This window comes from Cydia splendana, chromosome 25, assembly GCF_910591565.1.
Source record: "Cydia splendana chromosome 25, ilCydSple1.2, whole genome shotgun sequence".
Lineage (NCBI taxonomy): Eukaryota > Metazoa > Arthropoda > Insecta > Lepidoptera > Tortricidae > Cydia > Cydia splendana.
This window is the reverse complement of record NC_085984.1, coordinates 3,525,622-3,551,679: the sequence shown is the minus strand read 5'-3', so window position 1 is coordinate 3,551,679 and position 26,058 is coordinate 3,525,622. Positions and strand designations below refer to the sequence as shown.

Below are 26,058 nucleotides of genomic sequence, written 5' to 3'. Positions count from 1 at the left end.
TTACAGGCAACACCCGGTATATTAGCCTGTTTATACTCTGTATCTTTAGGTATTAAAATAAAAGTAAACAAAATCTACCCGCATGGCTCCTTAAGCCAGTTGAGGGTAGAAGAAAACATTACATGATCAAATAATGTAGGTTAAAGTCAAAGGTCGTTCAGTAACTGATCAAGGCAGTTTTGTAATTGGCCTGTTAACCAATAAATGACATAACAAATTGTTTGTTTACTTTTATTTAAATACCTAAAGATACAGACTATAGGGAGCCTAGCCAAGATGACAATCATACATTAACAAACAACAAATAAATGAAAATAAAAAATGTATCAGGATGAGAGATGCTTCAATTTAAGTTAGATTAGAATTTTCTACCATCAATTATCATTTTGGTTTAGAGGGTTCTGTACTGGTGTATGTCTGTGGTACAAAGGTAAGAAATTTGGCAAAACCAGATTTGGCCAAGTGACAATAAAGAATATTCTTAACAGTAAATACATTTAAGAGAAGGCATTTGTTTAGATTTAAAAGGAAAACCTGTGTAAGGCTCAGTGTTAGTAAAATATAAATATAACATTGTTTTATCTTCGCCAGACTCAATATTCTCATGTGTATGCCAGTAAAATTACCATTGAAAATATTGAACTGAAAGTTAACAAGCACTGTCGATTTTAATATTAAATAGAACAAAAACGACTAAATGCAAATAAATGAGAAAAATATTTTATGCTCCGGATGTGTAAACAATGTTGTTTCCACAATAATATGTTTAATATAATCAATGGAATAATCAAAATAATTGATAATGCATGTTGTCATAGCGTACCGGCGTACGATGTTGTTAGTAAACAATAACATATGACAGACCGATCCGTTAGCAGTCGCAATTTACCAGAAATTTCTAGACTTATTCGTCTCGATTATGCCAAAAAACTGGCTTACTAAGCCCTAAAATGAACGAGAAATCGGCAATTAATGTTTTTATTGGACCTACGACTGATAGCAACCATGTGGTGATAACGCGCCAAAATTACATTGTATTTATATGACGTATCAGACTGACAGAAGTAAAGTTTCGTCTAAGCTAATATATAAAATCCATAAATACATTTTATTTGATATAAAGACGCATTACCATACAATGTAGTATTTATTCGACAAATAATATTTTTCTGATAGTGAAACGCCCCTAGCGGTAAGAAAACGCAACATAAACATAATGGCCGACACACAGTAGTTTCAATGGATATCTAAATGCGCAAAATACTTACACATTCCTCCTCTTTTTCCATTCCAGAGGGCATTTGAGGTACTGCACGATTAATCGCCGAGTAGTCCGGTAAATCCGGAAGCTCCTCGGCGAGATATATGGGCATTGGCTTCGACGCATCCAGGGCCCTCGCCCTAAACGAGAGCTTCGACATTTTGTTGACAGAACAAAACACGCTAGCGTCGACACAAAAATGCACTAATAAAACACTTTATAGCTCCTCCAGGAGGTCCTAAAGGACCGTAAACTGAACTTAACACACTCTAGTTCGTTCCCATGGTTAATTTTTGCACGCACTCAGTCACAATTAATGAAAAACCGTAACGAAACTTTACATATTGGGCGTACTTTACAGAAAGCCATCATGGCGGCTTTCCGTTTGTCGGACGACCATGACCAACTTCCACCTAGCACGATGTGCGCGGGAAGGAAACACGCGGAAACTTTTGTAGCAATTTTGTGTCTATTAATTATTTATAAACGTAATTAATTACAAAATATATTTTAAACATTCAATTTAATCATTGTATATTTATTTACTGTATTTTTATATTAATTAAGTTGTATTTTTAAATAACACAATTTTATAAAATAGTGTGTTGACGCCATTTGTCACTTCAAACCACAGACATTTTGTTTCGTTTTTACAATGGCGCTCATATCGTTGCCAGTGATAATTAACCATACAGCCGTATGAGTATGAACCATAGACAACACCTTTTTTTACGTTTCATTCTACAAATTGAACCAGACGGGATAGATTTTTTACAATCTGATTAAATTGACTATTTAATTGTATTGTGGACGCAAATTTAAATTGACTCGCCGATCCCACTTGTTTCGATTGTAAGATTATGACCGATGAAAATACAAATAAGTAGATGCGGAAGTGCGGATGAAAAATATCAATTTTCGACACTAGAATATACTAGTGGCTCTGTGAGCTGTAGACCTCGCGAAAAGATATTATATTCCACGTCTTCTCTTTCCGCTCAGACTCTTAACTCTTAATCAAGTAGAATCAGCAAGCCAATTTTTTTGCAACCACATCGCGAAATTATACTCATACTCATTTATTTATAATATAATCAGAGATTACACGTCAAAATCACATATTGACAATTTAATCAGATTGAGCGAAAAATTGTCCTATCTGGTATGCAAGTATGCACACGGCGCATGTAGCAAGTAATAGCCCTAACAGACGGGCGTACTAGACCGCTACCTTGGTCCGGTCCGTCTATCTCTTTCTCGCTCTCACTCATAGCTGCGTCCTTAACAGACGTACTGCGAACCACCTTCCACTCAATCGAACAGTGCAGTGGCATTCACCGCCGGCATCATCGGCGGGACAGCAATATATAATTAAGCACGTGCAGGACGGAGATAGTAACAGGCAGTCAGTGTGTGAAATTCTTCGTGCTTAGGGTCCTTACTTTAACTTTATTTAATTTAATTATTTTCTCACTTCATTAACTTGAATTTTGACAACCCTAACTAGCCGAAAGGGATAGTGCCATACATTAGAAAGGGATAGCACGATTCGTCCCTGAACCGCTGTCAAACTTCGGTTTTGTGTGCAAGAGCTGCACTGGCATATATTTCGATCTCGTTCTAGTGCATAGCTGCGTCTCTTACTATATCTAACGTTAGTCGGACCATTATTATTTTTATCTATTATACGTATGAGTTGGAAGCAAAAAGCAAATTCCATATAACACACATATGACATGATGATGATGGGGCTTACAAACCCTCTGGTGCTGTAGGTGTCCATGGGCGACGGTTATTGTTTACCATCAGGCGGTTCGTCTGTTCGTTTGCCTCCTTCATAAAAAATTGATGACAATCATTGAATACATATGTGAGGCACTGTGATGACATGCATGTTTCTAGAAGTACTTATTATGTATAAACGCTACTTAATTGGTATGTTGTACTTCTAGAAACATTTTTATTTTTCTGTATAATAAGTGTAAACACTAACATAGCTATAAGTACATACTAACAAAATATATGAGTCTGCAAAGTTACTCGAAATAAATGATTTATATTATATTGAAAAAAAAACGCCATATGAAACTTAAATTACTTCGAGCAACACCGGCTTCCGACACAAAGATAAATTATGATTATTTTACAGTACATATGGTGCTACTTTACCGCCCTATTGCGGTAAAGTAGCACTACACGTGCGAATGTCGAAAATTTTAACGGCCATATATACTGTAAAACGTTAATTATGTCATCAGCAGTCATCGCTGTACTATTTATTTTCGTTTCGATAGTACGATATATTGTCACTTGGCTAGGCCCCCTGTACAACTATCTATGAGATCTATGAGATAGTTGTACAGAGAGATTATTTTATTATGTACCGTAAAATGGGGTGAGGTGGGATTTTCTGTTTATCGTCAAAGTTATGAAATGGAACTACCCAAAATAAAATACAAACGTCCGGAACAGTTATTATATAAACCATTCAATTTGCATATGTAAAAATAAAATATTATCGAGGTTTGAATGTCAGTTTTGCACCTACTCACCCCATTTTACGGTAAGTGCCTTTCTCCTGATTTGCTGCGCCCAACAGGGTACATACATAATGCGATCAATAATTATATTTATATTCCACCTTACCCTGTGTAACTTTTATGTGCAGTGGCGGGTTTGCCCTAAGGCCCAGTAGGCCCGGGCCTAGGGCGGCAAGATATTTAGGGGTGACAAAAAATTCGCTGATGATAACTCGAAATGCAGCCAATATGATGGGTGCTGAGAATGGGGCGGCTAAAGGGCCTGGGGCCAGGGGTGCGAAACTCCTGACTTCGGCCAAACTCGGCTCCGCTCGGCTCAGCATTGCTCCGAGCAATTATTAGGGTTGGCAGCACTTGACTTCCTTTTGAGTGCACGACCACAGATAAGATAATCACTTGAATTTTGACAACCCTAAATAGCCGAAAGGGATAGAGCCATATATTAGAAAGGGACAGCATGATTCGACCTTGAACCGCTGTCAAACTTCGGTTTTGTAGGAAGTTTCCTTTCTGTACGGTAGTACTATTATTTATTCTGTGCTGTACCTAGGGCAGCAAAGACTGCAAATCCGCCACTGTAGGGCTACCGCCAATACCGAAAATCGTCAATTGCGGGCATTTTTCTCTGTCACTCTAATTACGCCTTCATTGGAGTAAAAGAGTAAGATCCCCGCAATTTGCGAATTTCGGTTTTCGCGGTAGCCCCTCTGATTAAGTGCAATAAATGATTGAGTATAGACTATAAATGTGCCATTTTCAACTAAAAGGGTACTTATTGTCGGTCGTCAATAAGGTGATATTTCCATATGGCTTCAATTTGAAATCAACCTTATTGACAAGACAACCGACAATGTGGTACCTTTTGGTTGAAAACGTCACCAATTGTAAAGGGGTAATTAATAAAATAACCTGTTATATCCAAATGTTTTATTACGCCATTCAATAAATAATTCTATGTTGTTAAGTAAACAGTGGATTATTCTTTCGTGATAACATATTTGCTATTGAACATTACGAATTTAACAGCTCAAGCAATTTTTATATGTAATTTGACAGCTACTTATTGCTATTGTATAGTATATCTGGGAGAGCTCGGAAAACGTATAAAAACTCAAAAATGCACGTTTTCTCAGAGATAACACCTAGCAAGATCGATTTATCGCCGAAAACCCCCATATACCAAATTTCAACGAAATCGTTAGAGCCGTTTCCGAGATCCCCGAAATATATATAAATAAACAAGAATTGCTCGTTTAAAGGTATTAAATGTATATTTTTTGTATTAAGTTGAAGTCATCCCCTCTATCAGCTCATTTTCAATCATTTTTCATCATCAGCACCATCTAATGAAAGCTGTTACTTTTAGTTTATGTTTTTTACTTGTTGGTTCTAGTCAGTGGTCCGTGACAGCAGAATGCCAGTAAACGTCTTAATTTCGCATAAGATTTTATAATAACACTTGCACAGTCTGGGCTATCCAAATCGCTGCGGACTTAGCTTGGTCTGACTATCACTTTTCTGCATGCAAGCCCTACCATATCATACAGATCGTCAACAGTAATCCATACACACATTTACGGTACAAAACTTAACGAAATATTAACATTACATATAATTTCATAAGACATTCGATTAATTCGGTGTATATACAAAATTGTGAGTTTAGAGTGTTTGTGACTTCACTACTTACTCTAATCTTAGAAAGTGTTTAAAGTTGATATAATATATACTTGTCTCATTCTCTGTTGAATGTTATGTCAGATGACCAAAACTCATTACTACCACAAGTTCAGAGCCATAGTGAACCGTACTAGTAATAAAACAAGGTTGACTTTTGTTTAAATATTTTTTTACAGTTATCGAGTTTCGGTTGTCCCCTGATGATAAGATTAGACTAAAGGTCGATTCAAAATTCTAATTGAATATTCATATTTGGAACAGTCACATTTGAACAAAAATCGCGTTTTTAATCATTTTGAACATCTCGCCGGCTTAGATACTTCTGCTCCTAAATGTATAAGAATTATTCTTGTTTCTGATTCTAAGATTTCTAAGCCAACGTTTTCGTTGCGCTACGCTCGTAGCCGATTGCAGCGTTTTTCCGCTCTGTAGAGGTAAGCGACTACGAACAGAGAGCCCCATGTGTTAAGCCCCAATTAGACGGTTCAAGTACTCGCATGCGATTTTCGTTACATTGAGGTAGAGTCGCACCATGAAAAGTCTGCAGCGGATTTGATAGCAGACGCAGTGTAGTGTCAATTATACGTCATAATTTCATAGATGTTTGACGTTTAAAATAACACGTGCACTGCGCGGGCTGTAGGGTAAGACCTCCAGTGAATGAACACTTAAGGAATTATCCAAGTTTGAAAAATCATTTCTCAGCATTCATTAATAATTTCAATAATTATCTGCAATTTAATGAATCCTCATTTAATAAATAAGAAAGTAATTTCTGCGATTTTTTATTACTTTCATAGTTTTTGAGTTATAGCAGAATTTATCAAAAAGTACCCAAAAACCTAATGAATGAACATAAAAACTAGTGAATGAACACCGCAAAATCCAGTGAATGAACATCATTTAGATATTTTTAATCAGCTTTAAAAAAACATTTTTAACACTATAAACGTTTCCAGCTCTATTTTAGTAGGTATAGCGAAAGCGTTCATATATTTTTATCCCCTCCATATTGATTTCAAATAGATTAGAATGTAATAAAATGATGGTTATTCACCAGAACCTATTACATATTATTAAGAAAAAGAGAATCAATCTTTAAAACAAGAAACAATCAGCATATTCTGATGAAAAAAGTTAGGATTAGCAAATAATGCTTAAAATAATAAACTTGTCATTGCATTGTTCGTGGTTACATTGTTCAAACATAGAATTAGTAGAAATCTTATAAATGAACACCCCAAATGTTGTATTGTTCATACATAGGCATGAAAAATCCAGTAAATGGACTATAGAAATTTTGTTTGTTCCAATACTGGCTAAAAGAATCAGAATCATTTTCTATGCAGGATCACAAAAAAACAAGCTCAATACCAATTCGTTTACACATAAATTTAGAAAAAAAATTATATCTAGACGACACCAGTAAATGAACACACCGTTCATTTACTGGTTTCAGAACATTTGATAAGCCAGTATTGGAACTATAAAAAATAAAGACTTAATCACATAATACGTCGACAAAGTGTACATTTGTAGAAGGTTTAACTCTTAATCTAACCAAATAACCAAACTTTGTACAAGTAAACATTAAATAAGCACTTCATATGTTGCTCCAAACGTACACTGTTCTTATCTGGGATATAATTTTTGCATACAAAACTTCAAAACCAGAAATACGTAAACTTTAAATGCCAGTCACGTTCAAACTGGTCGAAAATAAATTTAGCAGGGGTTGAAATTGCATAGGAAATAGAGTTGTTAATAAGAAAAAAATACGACAAGTGGTAGAAATTGCTATATTTCTTATTTTAGACAAAAAACGTGATTTTGTTCATTCACTGGGGGGTGTTCATTCACTGGAGGGTTTACCCTATAATCCGCTGCAGACTTTTCTTGGTCTGACTCTATTCGATCGACTTAATTCATTGTAGGTACTCTGTAGTTAACTTAAGTGACAGTGGGCGGGGCACATTGCCCGTAGAACCGATGGCCATTGGGGCGGAAAGGTTCTCAAGTGGCGACCACGTACCGGAAGGCGCAGCGTGTGTAGACCCCCCACAAGGTGGACTGACGACCTGGGCCATGTTGCATAACAAACTACAACTAATATTACAAGCGGAACTCCTTTTTTAATTAGTGAAATTAGAAAAGGAGTTCCGCTTGTAATATTAGTTGTAGTTTGTTATGCAACATGGCCCTGGTAAAGGTCGCGGGAGTCCGCTGGAAGCGGGTGGCGCAAGACCGGTCATTGTGGCACTCTTTGGGGGAGGCCTATATCCAGCAGTGGACGTCCTCTGGCTGATATGATGATGATGACTCTGTGGTTAGCAATGTATCGAATATTGCATACAAGATCTTGAACTGTCTAAATGGGACTTTCCTTTACACATTTAATATAAAAACATGATAGTCTTTTTTTCCTCGCTTATCCTGGATATAAAGGTGCGTCCAGATTTGCATTCGCGGGCATTCGGCCGATCTGGACGCACCTTTTGCATTTTAAGCACGCTCTACACTCGTGCGCGAAGCCGCGAACGCGAGTGTGAAGTAGAGTTCGTAGATCTGCGAAATCGACTCCACACTCGCGTTCGCGGCTTCGCGCCGCGATTCGCGCACGAGTGTGGAGCGGGCTTTTATGTTAGAAAATCGTGTTTTAATGCTATTTAGTGCAGCTAAATCGCAGGTGAATTAGTATTTAATATATGCATATGAAAATACAGTAAATAGCATTTTACTGTCTAACATTATCACAAAAAGAATTAGGCAATTTGTGTCGTTCAAGCAAAAGGCACCACTTTTTCACTTTGCTTGTATCTTTATACGAATAACTTGTCACAGCGTCCTTACGGCAAGCGACAAAGTCCTTTGCTTGAAAATGACTCATTTTTAAATTTCCTCAACATTGCCAACCATGCTAAACATTGTCTGACATGAAAAGAAATTAACAGAATAAAATTTGAAGGAAATATACAGACCCAGGTACTTTTTTAACCCCCTTATTCATAAAAATTTACGGGCCTGTTTTAGTTAAATTGATTCATCCCTTTCTTACAAATATATAAGTCAAACAGATAGATAAAAACAAACGATTATTAGCTAATTGAGGTTTGAAGCGCGTTTATGAATAAGAGAATAACTGGTTTTTATTTTGAAGCTATGCAATGTTTGGGAAGGTGGGCAAAGTTGCGCCAGTTTAAGGTATTTTTATGCCTTTTTTCATAGATTTCGCATATATGTAGATCAGAAGCATTACAATATTTCTTTCCCAATATACTTTCGATAGAGCTGTTTGAGCAAAACTAAAAATAACTTATTTAGATTAAAAATGCACGAAAAAGGAAATGTGATACAGTTTAATGATTTATAATTAAAGCCACATATACATATTTTCTTGTCAGTTTAGTATATTAAAAAAACCTAAAATCTATTTTTATTACATTTCGTCAAATATACAATTATACTAAATGCTAAACTAATTTTATTATCAATTTTGAACGTTGCCTCGAATATTTTACTGTTGCTTATAATTAAAAAAAAAAAGAATTCATTCACCAGCAACAAAAGATTTAATCAATCAATAAATAGGACAAAAAACAAGTGTATACTGACATAGGGGGGTCATGGGATTGGTACAAAATATAAAATATGACGTAAAAAATTTAAATAAGTTATAAAATAAACCGATTATAAGATTTATAAGTACAGTATAAATATCCGCGCTAGCTCGTCACTTCCATTGCAGCGTCACGTCACTATAACAAAAAAAAATACGTAAAAAAAAATAAGCCAGAGACAAGCAGTCAGAAGATTTATAGGCCCCGTGCATGAACTATAGGGGGCAGCATAGGAGCCGTCAGATTTTTGGCGCGAGGCGTAAATGTATCGTTTATGCTTCCGATGTAGCCCACAAGATGGCATACCTATGCACAAGGAAACGTACCGACGAGAACGGTAGATGGCAGCACTCGCTTTGGCAATGTACATGTGCACATATGTTTCCGACTGAGGCCACAAGATGGCAGACGCTCCAACGCGCACGGTCCCTATAGTTTAAAATGATTCTCCTAGACTAGTCGATAGTTACTCTGCCTATGAAGCAGGTCCTGGGTTTGAATCCCGGTAAAGGCATATATTTATATAAGCACACATAAATATTTGTTTCCGAGTTATGGATGTTATCTATATATTTAAGTATTTAGATTATATGTTTCGTCGTCTAGTACAATCACCTGCAATAATATGTAACTCTTCGAATGCCGCATAAATATGTGACACACTCTTATGGCTCTACAAATAAGATCGTGTCAGATACTTTTGCGGTCTTCGTTGTGTAACATATTATTGCAGGTAACTGTACCCACAACACAAGCCCTATGCTTATAGTGCGACATAAAATAGTAGAAATTAAATAAAATGGAACTAAAAGAATTAGAAAGAAAAGAAATGTTGCCATGTTTAAGCATTTTACGTCAAAAATGTGGCGCCCTCGATAATTTTCTACAATTTCTTGTCGGACTATATTTTAGGATTAGGTACATTTGTATAAGATTGTGCCATAATATTTATTATTTGAATACGATAATTACTTAGTAGTGGAATCAGCTCTGAATGGAGTCTTCGGACTGGTTGCTCCGGCAGTCACCCAGGGGCTGCACCTTCGATGGCTTGCTGGTCTTGCCCACGAATATCTCCACTTCCTGAAACGGCAGTAGACAAGTGTTAAACTTAGTACATAACTAATAATAAAGGAATACTAAGGTTCAAGTTTTATGAGATAACTAGCGACAAGTCCCGGCTTCGCACGGGTTACACATATTAATCTTAAAAAATGATACACCTATTATAAACCTTTCTCAAGAATCTATTGATAGGTGAAAAACGCTTGAAAATCCGTTCAGTAGTTTTTGAGTTTATCGCGATCATACATACACACAAACAGACAGACGCGGCGGGGGACTTTATTTTATTAGGTGTTAGTGATGAATTCTCAGGTTTATTTGTTAGGTTGGCGTTTGCAAACGGGCAGTGCCTGTTTGCAAACGCTGCGTTCATTATTCGTCGACAGGCCCCGCATGCCGGGTGCGGAAGATTTCCATAACTCATTTTATTATGAGTTTAACTAGTCGTTATACCGCCTTATCGCTTGCGGGGAGTCACCCGCATTTATTTATTTATCGTATGGTATACATCCCATTCGTTTTTCGTCAAGTTCTTAAAGTCTTCTGCTTTCGTCTCTCATTCTATATTCGTCACAATCGTCGGTGGCTTTCAATGTAGAATGAGTGATGAAAGCAGAATAGGAGTAATTTAAGAACTTGGGACGACCCAAGACGATACCGAACTTATGTGCGAAATATCATTTGATATTTACCAATCGCTTTTCGGTGAAGGAAAACATCGTGAGGAAACCGGACTAATCCCAATAAGGTCTAGTTTACCCTCCGGGTTGGAAGATCAGATGGCAGTCGCTTTCGTAAAAACAATTAGCGCCTACGCTAATTCTCGGATTAAGTTGCCAAGTAGACTTCAGGCTCCCATGAGCCGTGGCAAAATGCCGGGATAACGTGAGGGAGATGATGATTATCACACTGAGTTATCAGTATCCAATATTTGAACAAATTTCTTTGATGAGGTGCATTCCACTTATCCAATATCTCGGTCCAAGTTTTTATACTATTTGCGTAGCCATTTTGAATTAAATGTCATTCGTGATATTTGATGAAATTTCTCTAGTGAATTTGATCAAGACAAGATATTCGATTTCTTTGATTGGAAGCATTGGACAAAGATAGTGTAAAGATGGAATACCACCCATAAGTAAGTAAGTAAGTGTGGAGTACCTGGCTGCCCTCGAGCCCCATGTGGTCGCGCAGGCCGCTGGGCCCGGCGGCGGCGGCCTGCTGCCGCTCGCGGGCGACGCGCCTGCAATATACAAAAACGTTTTCAATTTTACAAATTCCGCCGAGGTATTTCTGTCAAGCCATTTCCGCCAGTAGAAAAGAGCGGCTAATTTAGTTTGTGTTGTTTTATCATAGTTTCCATGGCAACCTCCTGTCCCCATCATCAGATCAGCTCCATAATGTCATCACATTAGTGCATTCTTATCCGATTTACATATGTATGCAAAATTTCAGCTCGAACGGAATTGGGAAATTAAAGGGCCAGGGGCAATTTTGTATGGAGCCTGGACCCAATGCCAACAGAAATGAGAGTAAGGTCATTAGATAGGTATTTCTATGTACTTTTTTCTACGGGCACCAATCGGAATTCCATTGCAGAACTGAGATATTGGTATTTAGCCAAAATGTCGTCACCCTTATTACCTAGGCAATAGAGTCCAAGTAAGTAAATTAATTGCTGCAGGGTAGATCGCGCACCGCCGGGCGAGCACACCAAATGATTTGCGGCGCTCGCCCGGCGGTGAACTCTATTGCCTAGGTAATAAGGGAGACGACATTTTGACTAAAATACCAAATTCTTAGTTCTGCAATGGAATTCCGCCTAGTGCCCATAGAACGAAATGAAGTACAGAAAAATACCTATCTAATGACCTAACTCTCAACTCTGTTGGTTTTGGCGCAATTTTGACGCATGGTCCTTTGACAATTTACCTTCCAAGATTTATCCCACTCAAACTTAAATCGTTAACTTAGCGTCACTTGCACCATTCCACTAACCCAAGGTTAACTGGTTAAACCTGGAGTTACCATGGTTACCAGTACATTTTGATACCGGGTTGAAAGTTTAACCGGTTAACCCTGTGTTAGTGAATGGTGCAAGTGGCCCTAACACGTATTTAATTACACAAACGGGTCTACCGCGATATAATTTCATTGTTTTTACCTTTAATTCCGACGTTTCAGCTGAGTTGCACCAGCTGTGGTCACGGAAAGACTGACGTCCCAACAAATGTCAACGGAGATATTAATAAAACACCACTAAACTACCCGAAATTAGTTTATAAAAATGTTCGGGGTAGACAAAGAAATTGCAGCTACCCGTTAAAGTTTAATGTTTATTGTCCACGGCACGACACGCAACACTCACAGTATCCGTACACTGGTCCGAAGATATATCCGCTATATTAAAGGTAAAAACAATGAAATTATATCGCGGTAGACCCGTTTGTGTAATTAAATATGTGTACAAAACGCGAGAGTTTAAAGTGTTATATGGCCCTAACACGGGCAAGTTAAATACAAGCTCGTAAAGGTCGGCAACGCGCATGTAACACTTCTGGAGTTGCAGGCGTCCATAGGCTACGGTGACTGCTTACCATTAGGCATGGTATAAAAGAAGGCTGTAATATTTATTACCTCCTGTGTTCGAGCATCGCCTTCCTGTCGGCCTCTCGCTTCTCGGCCGCCAGCCGCGCCTTCTCGTTCTGGGGCGGCTGCGGGGTGGCGCGGGGACGAGTGCGGGGAGACGCCGCCGTGGGGGTGGAGGGGGCCTTCGTTACGGGGGAGGGCTGCAAATTAATAGTAGTTTATGTGACTGCTACATAATGAAAGGCATTAAAATACGAGTGTGAGTTTATGAAACGAATGAAATGAGTTTCATAATAGTATCACACGAGTGTTTTAATGCCTAATTATGTACAGTTACATACACTGCTTTATCTTCACACATATTATAAACTTTCTATGATATATTCACTAACCTCATATTATCTACAGCCGACATTGCTCTCTGGCGGAACTCGCGGATATGAGATGGCGTCTCCGAAATATCTTTATCGCACATTTTACACGAAACTTTTGTTATAGTTACATTGAAAACAACAAAACAAATTATTTTTTACTTACAAACTAATTAAAAGATAAACTAAAAAAAATCAAATGGCGGCAAAAGAAAACTTTTTTCACGCACGTCACGCATCCGTAGTTTTTTTTTAATTCAGAGACAAACTAGAGTCGGGGTCGATTACCATATCGTCCGATACCAACTTACATGTGAGATTTGTCAATATTGTATGCATTGTCATTTGATTTCGAATAAAACGTCATCTCGACTGATACTTAGAATAGGGGTCAAATCAAATTGCTTTTTCTTTCAGAGATGTTCGAAATTTGAATGCATTACCAAATCCATTTTGATATAGTAATGAAGCTATTGCCACATTTCAGGTCGTAGCCACAACAAAACAGTTTATCGTAATGTGGACCATTATTTACGGATTTTGAAGGCATCATAGACAGTTTATGATATGTGTGTAGATAAAATTCTTTTATTAATAGTAATTCATCTTAAACAAATTAATTAAGAAATCAACAAGTTTAGTAGTTTCAGTTGGCAAACATAATTTGTACCCATTTGCCATAAGTATATCTAAAATAATTAATAAATAATATTATATTCATAATCATATATTCATTGATATTCATGTTTAATAGGACCATTTTACACAAATCGACCTACTCCCACAGTACATACAAAACGTCCACATCTCAAAAACAAATATTTGTGATAAACACACAAACAAATGCCCTTACCATGATTCGAACCTTGGACTATCAACTAGACTAGGAGGCAGTGGCGGCGGCTTCATACAACCCGATTCCCACCGAATTGCCTAAAATTTATTGCTACATATATATCCTTAATGAAAAGACTACGTATTACCTTGGAATTGATAACACGATTTACTAATAAAGCTTCACTATTGATTAAATTTCAACTAATCATAGCGGGCGCGCGACTAAGTTTAAGCTTGCCCATTCATTCATGAGCCACCACAAACATACGAAAACTCACGCACACGCTCATAAAGTTCGCTATAGAAAGTCCGCTTAAATAAGCTGGAAAGTAAGACGGTTTTGTATCGAGTTATTCATTAGAATAAAAACCTTAAACGTAACAGCATAAGGTTTATATTGGAAAAATGCACGCACACAGCCAAAGTCCGCGAATGGCGCAAGTATTGTACACGACACGGTGTAGTAACTTGCTGCTTCATTTGAATTTAAACCTTAAATACAAAGAAGTAAGATTTATATTCGAGTGTAATGTTTCACAATTTTGAATCGAGTGGCGCTATCCGCGCATGTTTAATGTTGCCATACCAAAACACTGAATTGAATTAATGGGTAAAATGTTATTGTATTTTGCTATCATTAATACCAAATTTTCAAAAAACCTTTAAAATAATTTTTTTATTATAAAATCCAAGAATATTATGGAGTCGCAAGTTTAGTTAAGGTAATTTGGTAACGAGCGTTTCTTCAAAGAATATGTTTATAAATTTGTAGTAATAGGTTTTGTAAGTCGTGGGTGAAAACGAAATAATATTATGACAACACCGGGAGTGTTGTCCCGGTTGTTGCCAAAACTTGTTAATGTTGTGAGTTTTATAGGTTTTAATGGTATTCTACTTAGTTTTGTGCCTAATTCTATTATGAAGACTAAACCAGTGAAATTTTGAGTGTTAAGTAAAGTGTTGCGTATTGTTCGTGCAGGTGTTTCAAGGTCAGTCCTTGTTTTTAGTTAGGAGTAGGAATCCGCTTTTGTCACTGTTTGACACAAGACAGGACAAGTATGACAAAGGTGGTTAGTTATATACTCGGTTTAGACTCTCGCGCGAGCCACGAGACGAGCCGCGAGCCGCGCCACGAGACGCGAGTGTGAACGATATGCTCGTGACTCGTCTCGCGGCTCGGCTCGCGTGGAGGAGCGGTTTTTTGGGCACGAGTCAAAGGGGCTCGCGCGGGACGCGCGCTTGCGTTCACACTCGCGTTCGACTTGTCATTCGATTATAAACCTTATGCCGTGCCGTTAGTGTTTAAAATATATTAGCTCGACGAGCTTACGCGCCATGAGACGAGCCTCGAGCCGAGCCACGAGGCGAGAGTGTAATCATTAGCTCGACAGGCTCATGCGCTCAAGGCCACTCGAGGCGAGCCACGAGACGCGCCGCGAGACGAGCAGCGAGCCGAGAGTCTAAACCGGCTAATACACTAACTGCAAAAGAACACACCCAAGGACACACCTAGCGCTTTACTTTACCTTCACTTATCATGAAAAAATAAGTACAAGTAGGTAGGTGTCTTTAGGGTTCCGTACCCAAAGGGTAAAACGGGACCCTATTACTAAGACTCCGCTGTCCGTCCGTCCGTCTGTCACCAGGCTGTACCTATATCACGAACCTTGATAGCTATACAGTTGAAATTTTCACAGATGATGTATTTCTGTTGCCGCTATAACAACAAATACTAAAAAGTACGGAACCCTCGGTGGGCAAGTCCGACTCGCACTTGTCCGGTTTTTTTATAAAATAATAATAATAAAAATCTTTATTGCTTTTAAACCTTAAACATTACATTGTTTTTTACATTATAAAATGTATTAACATTATAAAACAGATGTATCAGGTTTGTAACACATTTAGGTAGTGGGGTTGAGCCTCTGCCTCCCGAACTAGGTCCAAGCCTGTGACTCGGGAGTCAGTGATTCCTCCTCTTCTAGGTGTGAGCTCTCAATATGGTAACAAAGCAAATGACAAAAAAAAAACAGTAATATACAAAAAAAAAAGAAAAAGAAAATAAGCCAACTAATACAAGATAAGTGTATGTCTGTAATTGTGAGTAAGTCAGTGCATGCGCGGGTTCATGTGTATAGTATGTGTAGGTGTGTATGGGGAGGTGTGAAGTTAGAGAGAGTGTAGGTAATGCAGTTTGTAATTATAAGTAGCATGATATTTTTAAGGTGGAGAGCAAGAGTTATTTATGGGTATTTATTTCAAGCACGATAAGAGATTTTCAGTTTCCTGATATGATAGTGTTTGTAAAAAGGCACTTAGTTTTGTTCTGCAGCTATAGGAGTTTAGAGGATAAATATTTAATTGTTTATTAATTTTATTATAAAGACGGGCACTCATTGATATGTATTGGTGGTTAGCAAATACTGTCCGCTGGGGAACCACCGGACAAGAGGTTTGCTTACTTCGCTTACTTAATACTTTGGCACAGAGAGGGAGGTGACGATGTCGGCGAAGAATAGCACGAAGAACGTATAGTTGTCTAACTGTGAGGACACTACACTCAGCGTATAATTGAGTAGTAGGGAATCTAAATGGCTTAGAAGTTGCCACTTTTAGCACAGCTCTCTGTGCACGTTCTATTGTTATCATGGTTGTCTTACCGGCAGCTCCCCAGAGTGGTAAACAATACGTGAGGAGAGTTTGGCACAACGATTTATACACCATCATTAGGATTTTGGAGTCGGCTGAATGACGGAGTTGCTTAAAGACGTACATAAGCTTACGGACTCGAGCTGTCACAGAGTTTATATGGGTGTGCCAATTCAGATTTTGATCAAGGACAACTCCAAGATACTTAATACTAGAGGTCAGAGTAAGAGAAGGACATAGGCAGTTAGTTGAAGGAGACTGACATATGTGGCTTTGTACTGTAAGTGGTTCAGAGGGTAACGATGAATTAGCAATGACGAAAGGCATGACTTTAGTTTTATCTAAATTAAGAGTGAGGAGGTTATTCTTAAGCCACTGCATTACAGTTTTTAGGCCTTTTTCGGCATGCATTTTTGTTTCAGCCCAGTCAGAGCCATAAAATAGTAAGGCCGTGTCATCGGCATATGCGAGGATTTTGCAATTTGGAAGTGACACAACACAACAAACAAACACTAACAAAACATTCCACGCGCCGCCACTGCTAGGAGGCCATTAAGTATAAATTTGTCGAATTGTTAATCATCTTTAGACACGATTCACTTGTTTGTGGGTCTGCCATGTTCCATGTTATGGGCTTTAAAACTTGACACTTTTGCCAATAAACAGATCCACAAACCTGTGCAGGTCTGGCGGCTTACACACGCTACTACAATAAAATGTAAGCGATCTAATATTAATTTCTTGCTCAGCAGATAATTAGTACTTACCTCTCTCCATCCGTTGCTCTTCAGCGCAGCCAGCTGTTCAAACAACGCGTCCATATGACGAACCTGGAGACACACCATGTCCCAGAACCCTCACAGGTCGGAGACGGTGGTGGGGAACTGTTCTCAGAGTATATGTTGATAGTTACCTCTCTCCATCCATTGCTCTTCAGCGCAGCCAGCTGTTCAAACAACGCGTCCATATGACGAACCTGGAGACACACCATGTCCCAGAACCGTCGCAGGTCGGAGACGGTGGTGGGGAACTGTTCTCAGAGTATATGTTGATAGTTACCTCTCTCCATCCATTGCTCTTCAGCGCAGCCAGCTGTTCAAACAACGCGTCCACGTGGCGAACTTGCAGACACACCATGTCCCAGAACCCTCGCAGGTCGGAGACGGTGGTGAGGAACTGTTCTCAGAGTATATGTTGATAATTACCTCTCTCCATCCATTGCTCTTCAGCGCAGCCAGCTGTTCAAACAACGCGTCCACGTGGCGAACTTGCAGACACACCATGTCCCAGAACCCTCGCAGGTCGGAGACGGTGGTGAGGAACTGTTCTCAGAGTATATGTTGATAATTACCTCTCTCCATCCATTGCTCTTCAGCGCAGCCAGCTGTTCAAACAACGCGTCCACGTGGCGAACTTGCAGACACACCATGTCCCAGAACCCTCGCAGGTCGGAGACGGTGGTGAGGAACTGTTCTCAGAGTATATGTTGATAATTACCTCTCTCCATCCATTGCTCTTCAGCGCAGCCAGCTGTTCAAACAACGCGTCCACGTGACGAACTTGCAGACACACCATGTCCCAGAACCCTCGAAGATCTGAGACTGTAGTGGGGAACTGTTCGTCCCCGCGTGAGTTTATGTTGTTGTAGCAGAGGCCTGGAATTAAAAAAAAATCTTATTTAAGTGACAAGAACTCCAGCATTTATAGAACTTCATTTCCATTGGCTTACTGACTTTATTAGGCAATAGCGAAACATATATGTACATCCCACTAGTAGTACCATGAATCCTATTGATGATGATGATGAAAATACCATGATGATCCTATTGCGTACTAGATAAAGACAGATACAATGATCACTTGTTATAGGGTATTTGACTGTATTTAAAATAAATTATTTTACACCATGCATGAAATAAAGCACCAGAAGATTAATAGAGAAACGTAGACAGCAGTTATTTTTAGAATCAATTGAAGGGATGTTTACAAAAACAACATAACTGACATTATTAAACTGACTAACATAACTGACTACACTGGTTGACACCTGAAACGATTAACAATGTTCTTAAAAAAGTGTCAACCGCTCTAAGCAGTTATGTTTTTTTTGTAAACATCCCTTCAATTTCTATTTTAAAACTCATATAAATTCCATAGTAGCAAAATCGTTTCGACAGCTCGAAAAAAGGAACTGATTTGACTAGTAAGCAAATACCCTATTGCAATGTAAACTGGTAAATATTGACCATTTACCAATCAGTTCATGTTCAAATTTCTTATATAAATATTTATCTCGTTTCGTTGGCCCTACTTTACACAATAACACACGTAAATTAAGCTAAAAGTGAGCATTTACCTTGGAATTGCTGCATCTTCTGTGTGGCCAGCAGGCGAGCCTTGCCGGACGCCGAGCGGAGCAGACCCAGCACTTCCTCGCTCACCTCGTCCTCCTACAACACCAACAACAGGATTAAGGTTTCGGCTAAGGGACCCACAGATTACCAGTTCACCGGACGATATCAGCCTGTCAGTTGTTCGGAACTGTCACCTTTAATCCTGTGTCGAAAGATGGCAGTAAATTTACTGTGACTACAAAATTTACTTCGACAATAAGCCCCTATACTAAATTCTCTTTGGAAGTATACAACAAATTAAACTTAAGACAGCCTAGGACCACCTAAACCCCCCCCAGTCTGAAACCTTGACCTTTGTAACAAAGCCTTCGATGCTTATTTGCATATATTTAAACACTTAACACTTGGGTTACGTGACACATCGTTTCCACACGCAATTTGATTATTTCATTTGTAAATAAAAGCTATATACTTTGGTTAGTCAGCCCAACCGCCTTTGAAGGCTATTTTTAAAGATGTTAAAGATTTTATGGCCAACGTTTTCTATTCTAGAATAGGAAAAAACTTGTAGGTATACCAAGCTAACAATCCAAGTCTCGAGAAATAGATAAGACACCTCAATCATTATTATATTTATAATTCATCTAGGGAATGAAAAAATCCCATAAATAGAAACACTTCAAAAACAACATAAACTACACTGTACACTGCATGCAGTTGGCTAAAAACTCTAAGAAGACCTCTTTTTACAAGCTTTTATTTAGTTTCACCTGTCCGTTGTCTGTCTGTCTGTCGGTCTGTAATCAAATCTTGCAAGTTAAATTTGATCCACTTCCCGGTTTCCGATTGAGCTGAAATCGGATGACAATGCAATATTATGGTACCATCGAGCTGATCTGACGATGGAGACAGGAGGTGGCCATAGGAACTCTGTGATGAAACAACGCAACCTAATTGTGTTAGGGGTTTTTAGAATTGTCTCGATGAGTATTAGTTGTCTGTCGTAAGAAAAGTACAGTCAGAGATAAAAGCTTGTACCAAAAATTATTTTTTTGCCAAAAACTTATTTTAAGGTTGGTTGGTTGATTTGATAGGAAACAGAACCTTATGTATACAAAAATGTAAGTTGGCAAGTTTTCCAAAACGTTGAAAAAGTTCTTCCAAATCCATTAAATTTCAAAGATTATGACGACTATTTGGTAACGTAGCAGCAACTTGTACGTTTTTAGGTACCATAAGGTACTTATGCGTAACAACGCTCCATATCAAATCGGAAAGCGAATCCAATGCACATTACACGCCACGCTCCAAGGTGACGCAGTGTAGCACGTATTGTTAAACAAGGAGAGATGTCCTTGAGACAACCTGCATAGCTGCGTTGTGTGTACAGACAATGACCAGTTCCTTCCTGATTTATAGGAAATTTCATAAGGTTACGAAGGTACACAGTATACATTTCGGTTTAATCGGTATGTCAAGTTTAGAAAAAGGTATTGTAAGTGAAAGTAAATAAATATCAGGGGACATCTTACACAAATCAACCAAGCCCCAAACTAAGCAAAGCTTGTAATATGGGTAGTACGATATACATACTTATATAGATAAATTTTAATACATACTTATATACATAGAAAACACCCATAACTCAGGAACAAATATTTGTGTTCATCACACAAATAAATGCCCTTACCGGGATTCGAACTCAAGACCATCGGCTTCACAGGCAGGGTCACTACCCACTAGGCCAGACCGGCCGTCAACTCAGTGTAAAGGCAACATAAAAAGGTCCTAAAAGGATCTTCCATTCCATATCGAAAAACGCAATGAATATTTGACACAATCATATTTTTCGAGCCTCTTCTTTTCAAGCTAAAATTTTGAGGCGTTTCTTTGTAAGACATTATTATAAGCTTTGCAAGTGTCCATGCGCATAGATCCATACGGCAGTAGATGCGTAGAGGAACTGACCAAAATGATTTAATGGGAGACCTGGGGGGCTAGCCAAGATGACGATTGTACATCGACAAACGCCAAACGAAAAGGAAATGTACCGGGATGGTAATAATAGGCCTTCATCATCTGTGTCAGATGTTTTAAGCAGCATCCCAGTTACGATACTTGCGTTCGTGGCTGTAAAGCCCTATACGAGAGAGGATCCCTCGGCCACACACGTAGGTGTATGCTCCCCCAGGTGGGCGGGGGTTGGAGGCCTGCTTTTGGCGCCTCATGTGTTTTTCTTTTAATGAGGAAAACCGGAATGATTGATGCTACGAAAAGTCACGTGGCTAATTTCATACATTATTTAATTTAAGTTTCAATTGGCGTTTTCTATCAACAATTGTCACCTTGGCTAGGCCCCGAAGAGGGAAGCTTACGCAATTCAGATTATTTTGATCGGTTCGCTTCGCCCGCAGCTACTTTTTCTGCTATATCGATGTAAACTAATCAAAGAAGAGAATTCAACTGAAGAGTGACTTTTGGGTTTGCATTATGCTGAGGCGGGACCATTTCGTGGTAAACTATTTATTTATTTTATGTTTAAATTTCTTTGTTGTTCTAGTACTTGTGTATGTTATAGTTTATCACGAATAAATGCGATGATTCTGATTCTTAAGAGAAACGAGAAGAAGAGAACCGACTCACCTGTAAATTCTCCAACTCCTTTTCAGCCGTAACCGCCAACGCGATCAGCCGCTCAGTCTCTTTCTTCTCCAGATCCAAGAAGTAGTGGGCATCCTCCACTACCACCCCCCCATTCACACTCACTCCGTTAGAGTCCTGCACTTCCTTAACTAACTCGGAACTGTCTAAACTTATCACAGATACACCATTGGTTACAACTTTCACGTCTTCAGTCTTCTCGGGCTCGGGAATGTCTGCCTTCTGCGGGGATTCTGCCTTGAAATTCTTCTTTGGAGACAATATAGGCAGCTGGGCGCGGAACTCGGGTCTTAAATGCCTTAGGACAGGTAAGTTAGGTTCATCCCCATTGGTACTAAAATCACTTTCATCACTAGATCGCCTCTGTGAGTATGAGTGAGAACAGTTCAAAGATTTCTCGGTGAGTATTCTAGATTCTTCTTCCTCGCTTCTGGACTGGCGTTTTTGATTGAAGAAGCCTTGAGCTAAAGCTCCTGGACCGTACAATCTTTCAACTCTTTGCTGTATAAAGCTCTTCATAGGACTTGTTAAAGTCTCTCCATTCTCCTTCGTAATTTCCATCCTCTTCGACATTCCGTTAGAAGAGATGGTGTAAGATTCAGAACTCATAAAGCGGTCCTTTCCATTGGTGGTGGTTTTTCTGAAGTTAGTTTCTGAGTAGCTAGACTTGAAGGTAGCATTGTCGACCTCATCGGTCTTGTGAAGCATGGCAGTTGCGAAGGACTTGCTCTCAGTGGACATGAAGGTTCTGCTAGTTGTCGTCATGCTTGGGCCCAGGAAGTCGTTCTTAAGCTGTTTATTTTCGGCCGCCATGAACGCATGTGACGGTGACGTAGCTAGGTAAGGATCCGTGTGCGCCTTAGCAGGCGCTTTCGCTGTCAAATCGGCGCGAGTATCATGAGGTCCGAAGGTTGGGACCAGCAGCTTATTGGCGCTGACTGGGACAGGGACCAGGAGGGAGTTATTTTCGCTTTTGTACTGGTAAGTGTGTGTGATAGGTCTTATGGGTGAAGCTTCTCGGCTTTTATTGATATCCTGTCTTAGTTTAGAGTCATAAGTGGTTAAATTAGTATATCCGTTGACGGAGCAAGCTAGGTTCAAGTATGAGGGTTTTTTATGTGGTATTTCGTCTCGCTTCTTATGGTGTCCTCTTGAGCGGTGGCTGCCCGAGTCGACGTGTACTTTAGGGGGTGGTTTGAGTAAGTTGTCAGATCTCTTGGGGGTGGGGGTGAGGTCTTCAGGGGTGCGGGCGGGGGTGATGATGGGGGTGGGGCGGGGGCTGCTGAAGGGCTGCGCGGAGGCACGCTCCTGGATGCGGGCGGTGAAGTCCCGGATGCGGCTGGTGGTGGACGACGGCGTCAGCAGGTTCAGACTGCCGGATGTTGTATCTGAAATGACGTAAAACATTGTTGTTAGCGTTGTATTTATTTTATTTTATTGCCTGGTGGTTTTCAAGTTATGTGTAAAATATAAATTACTCATCGTAGAATGCCTAATTATGTTATTTTATAGTGGATTGTATTGAAATAGGTACAGTGAGCTGCGAAATTGCATGGAGAAATTATGAATGAAGTCATTGATAAATTCGCCATGCACTTTTGCGGCTGATGGTACAGTTGTGCAGTACAACAATGGTCTCGTCTATTACGCTCAAGCCTCAAATATATCTTAACACCATTGACGAGTCTAAGATATTTTTGATGTTGAGTAAGTGGTGACACTCCTTAAGAGTATTCATATGCATATCATTATTAAATATAGATGATTATTTAGCATATTGAAAGTGACCTTAACCTGAATAACTACCGTGTTTATGCTAATTCCTTTTCATAACCAGTTGCGGATCAACACATGCATGTTTCCATGAATGCTGCATTTATAATGAAGTCTATTGTTTTAGTTGTGAAAAGTATTACACATTTCACTCAGCATTCTATCTATCCATGTAATAACACAAAAAATAAATAAAAGAAAACGCAATTTTCTAATATTAAGAAATTTATAAAAACCGTGTGATTGACACTTGACTGTGTGTCGTTCCAAAGCAAAAGCGATCCTTCTTTTTGTCGGTTAATAATATAACAATGAAATTTAATTAGAAACTGACTCAATTTACAACCAAAAAGGTGTTTGCTTTTGACCAAGACATGACCAAGTCTGACATATTTTGTATTAAAATGATTTATCCATCCCCATACCCATCATACGATCAGCCACGACCCATGTACAGTCAGCAGCAGAAGTTGCTAAGCGGGCGAGGTGATCAAAATGATCTTGACGCGACTTTATTGTTAAGAGAATAAGAGCGTGTCAAGGTACTCTGAACACCTCGCCCACTTCGCAACTTCTGTACAAAAAAGTGTTTACATACATACATTTAAGCCATTGACATTGAATTTAATGAAAGTGAGAAGATTCCTAAACTTGAATCTTTGACCTTTTATACATAGAATCAAAACAAATCAATAACTGTTGCAACTGTGCATAACATTAACTATATTTTAATACATAATGTTTGAATAATAAACCATGCATAAAAAACATAAAACTCACAACATAGAAACATAGGGAAATAATCACACATAATTACACAATTGAAAACACAACACACAATGTCAATTAAAAACATTGTAAATCTGAAATGATACTGGACTACAACTACTTTTTTATCAGTCTATGATAAGCTGTTATCATTATCAGTTAGTAGACCATTTAACAAAAGGCCGGTTTGTGACGATTATAATTACATCACACAATGTTTGAAGCGCTGGTGGCCTAGCGGTAAGAGCGACTTGCAATCTAGAGGTCGCGGGTTCAAATCCCGGCTCGTAACAATCAGTTATTCGGAACTTATGTACGAAATATCATTTATTTACCAGTCGCTTTTCGGTGAAGGAAAACATGGTGAGGAAACCGGAGTAATCCCAATAAGGCCTAGTGTACCCTCTGGGTTGGAAGGTCAGATGGCAATTGCTTTCGTAAAAACTAGTATCCCAATTCGTGGGATTAGTTGCCAAGCGGACCCCAGGCTATGAGCTGTGGCAATATGCCGAGACAACGCGAGGAAGAAGAAGAATGTTTGATTTTCTACCAGTTGACCAGATTTTACCTACAAGATTTTATATTTGTTGTGGCATGGTGGTGGCCTGGTGGCAAGTGGGTCTGACGTCCAAGGTTCGATCCGGAGGTCGCGTTTTTAAATTAGTTTTTCGGATATTTATTTACCACTTTTCTTTTCGGTCACTTGGCTTTTCGGTGATGGAAAACATCGTGAGGAAATCTGCATACATCCGCGAAGAAATTCAAAGGTGTATGTATGTGAAGTCCCCAACCTGCATTGGGCTAGCGTGAGGACTATAGCCGAAGCCCTCTCGCGCATGAGAGGAGGCCTGTGTTCAGCAGTGGAACGTATGCATGCTCAATTATTATTATTTATACTTGAAGGTAGGGCTAATGACCACTGCTATTTTTGTCAAGAAGTATGATCAATGTACTGTCGACGTCAAAGATATGTTTACATTTTGTGTCTTATTTCAACGAAGTAAGGTTCAAAAGTGTAAACATATATTCTAAGTAGGCAAGGCAGTACTTGTACACGCGAATGGCGCTGCGGCAAAAACTTCCAACATGAAACATTAAGACGAAACAGGAGCTGAGTTTTAAACATTTTAGGTAAATATACCTGTCTCGCTAAAGGAAGCGGCACCTAAAAGTAGTGCGATAAGGACAAGGCGAAAAATCCTGCGTAAAAATCTCAAAAATCGAGGTTTCGTACTCCTCTGTTTCCTCCTCCAAAACTTAACCAATCGTAACCAAATTTGGAAATCTAAATGATTATGAAATTATCTGTGTCGGACCGTTTTGCTTTTTTGGCTAATTGATATCAGTTTTGAATGCCACGCCTCTCATTGCGGCATAGTCAATTAGGCCATTTTTGAAGGGCTCTAGCGCCTTAAAAAACAAAAATATCAAAAAAAGCAAAACGGTCCGACACAGATATTGACAATATTAATCTGTGTTGAAAAAATCATTGCTCTAGCTTCAAAAACCACGGAGGAAAACGAGGAGTACGTTTGTATGGAGAAATGACCACTCCCGTTGGCTCTTAAGCAAGTATTGAAGCGAGACTGTGACACACCTTTACAGTCTACACAGTATGTCAAGGTCGACATATATGTACATAAACAAAGTTCATAGCATCACACATTCATACATTAATCAGTGTTAATACTTATTTGGCCTCATTGTCACAGTGGGTGATTCTCATGAAAGGGTCGTTTTTTTAGCTACTGTCTGTCTTTCTGGGGCAAACTTGGAGGATACTTTTATAAGATTTTTTAGTTTGCTGATTCTTGCGGGGGAGCGGCACGTCAAATGTATATAGAACGGAAAAATACCCATGTCAGATAAACATCAGTCCATACAATGTGTATG

General features: G+C 39.0%; 2 protein-coding genes across 3 annotated transcripts in view; both read right to left on the bottom strand.

Moving 5' to 3' along the window:
- The window catches only part of LOC134802590 (uncharacterized), a 144,967-nt gene extending 143,178 nt beyond the window's left edge, over positions 1–1,789 (bottom strand). The window contains exon 1 of the mRNA XM_063775227.1: positions 1,269–1,789. Coding sequence (XP_063631297.1) covers positions 1,269–1,421 — 153 coding nt within the window. The 5' untranslated portion in view covers positions 1,422–1,789. The remainder of the gene's footprint in view (positions 1–1,268) is intronic.
- Positions 1,790–8,819: 7,030 nt separating this feature from the next.
- LOC134802852 (uncharacterized) overlaps positions 8,820–26,058 on the bottom strand; it is a 53,398-nt gene continuing 36,159 nt past the window's right edge. The window contains exons 4-10 of one of the 2 annotated variants that reach the window (XM_063775589.1): positions 21,607–23,012; positions 18,966–19,059; positions 18,107–18,264; positions 12,801–12,952; positions 11,325–11,406; positions 10,071–10,181; positions 8,820–9,236 (exon numbers count right to left, since the gene is read on the bottom strand). In XM_063775589.1, coding sequence (XP_063631659.1) covers positions 10,083–10,181; positions 11,325–11,406; positions 12,801–12,952; positions 18,107–18,264; positions 18,966–19,059; positions 21,607–23,012 — 1,991 coding nt within the window. In that variant the 3' untranslated portion in view covers positions 8,820–9,236; positions 10,071–10,082. Of the gene's footprint in view, positions 9,237–10,070; positions 10,182–11,324; positions 11,407–12,800; positions 12,953–18,106; positions 18,265–18,965; positions 19,060–21,606; positions 23,013–26,058 lie in introns of those variants that run through there. The other variant, XR_010145876.1, reaches the window with a different exon arrangement.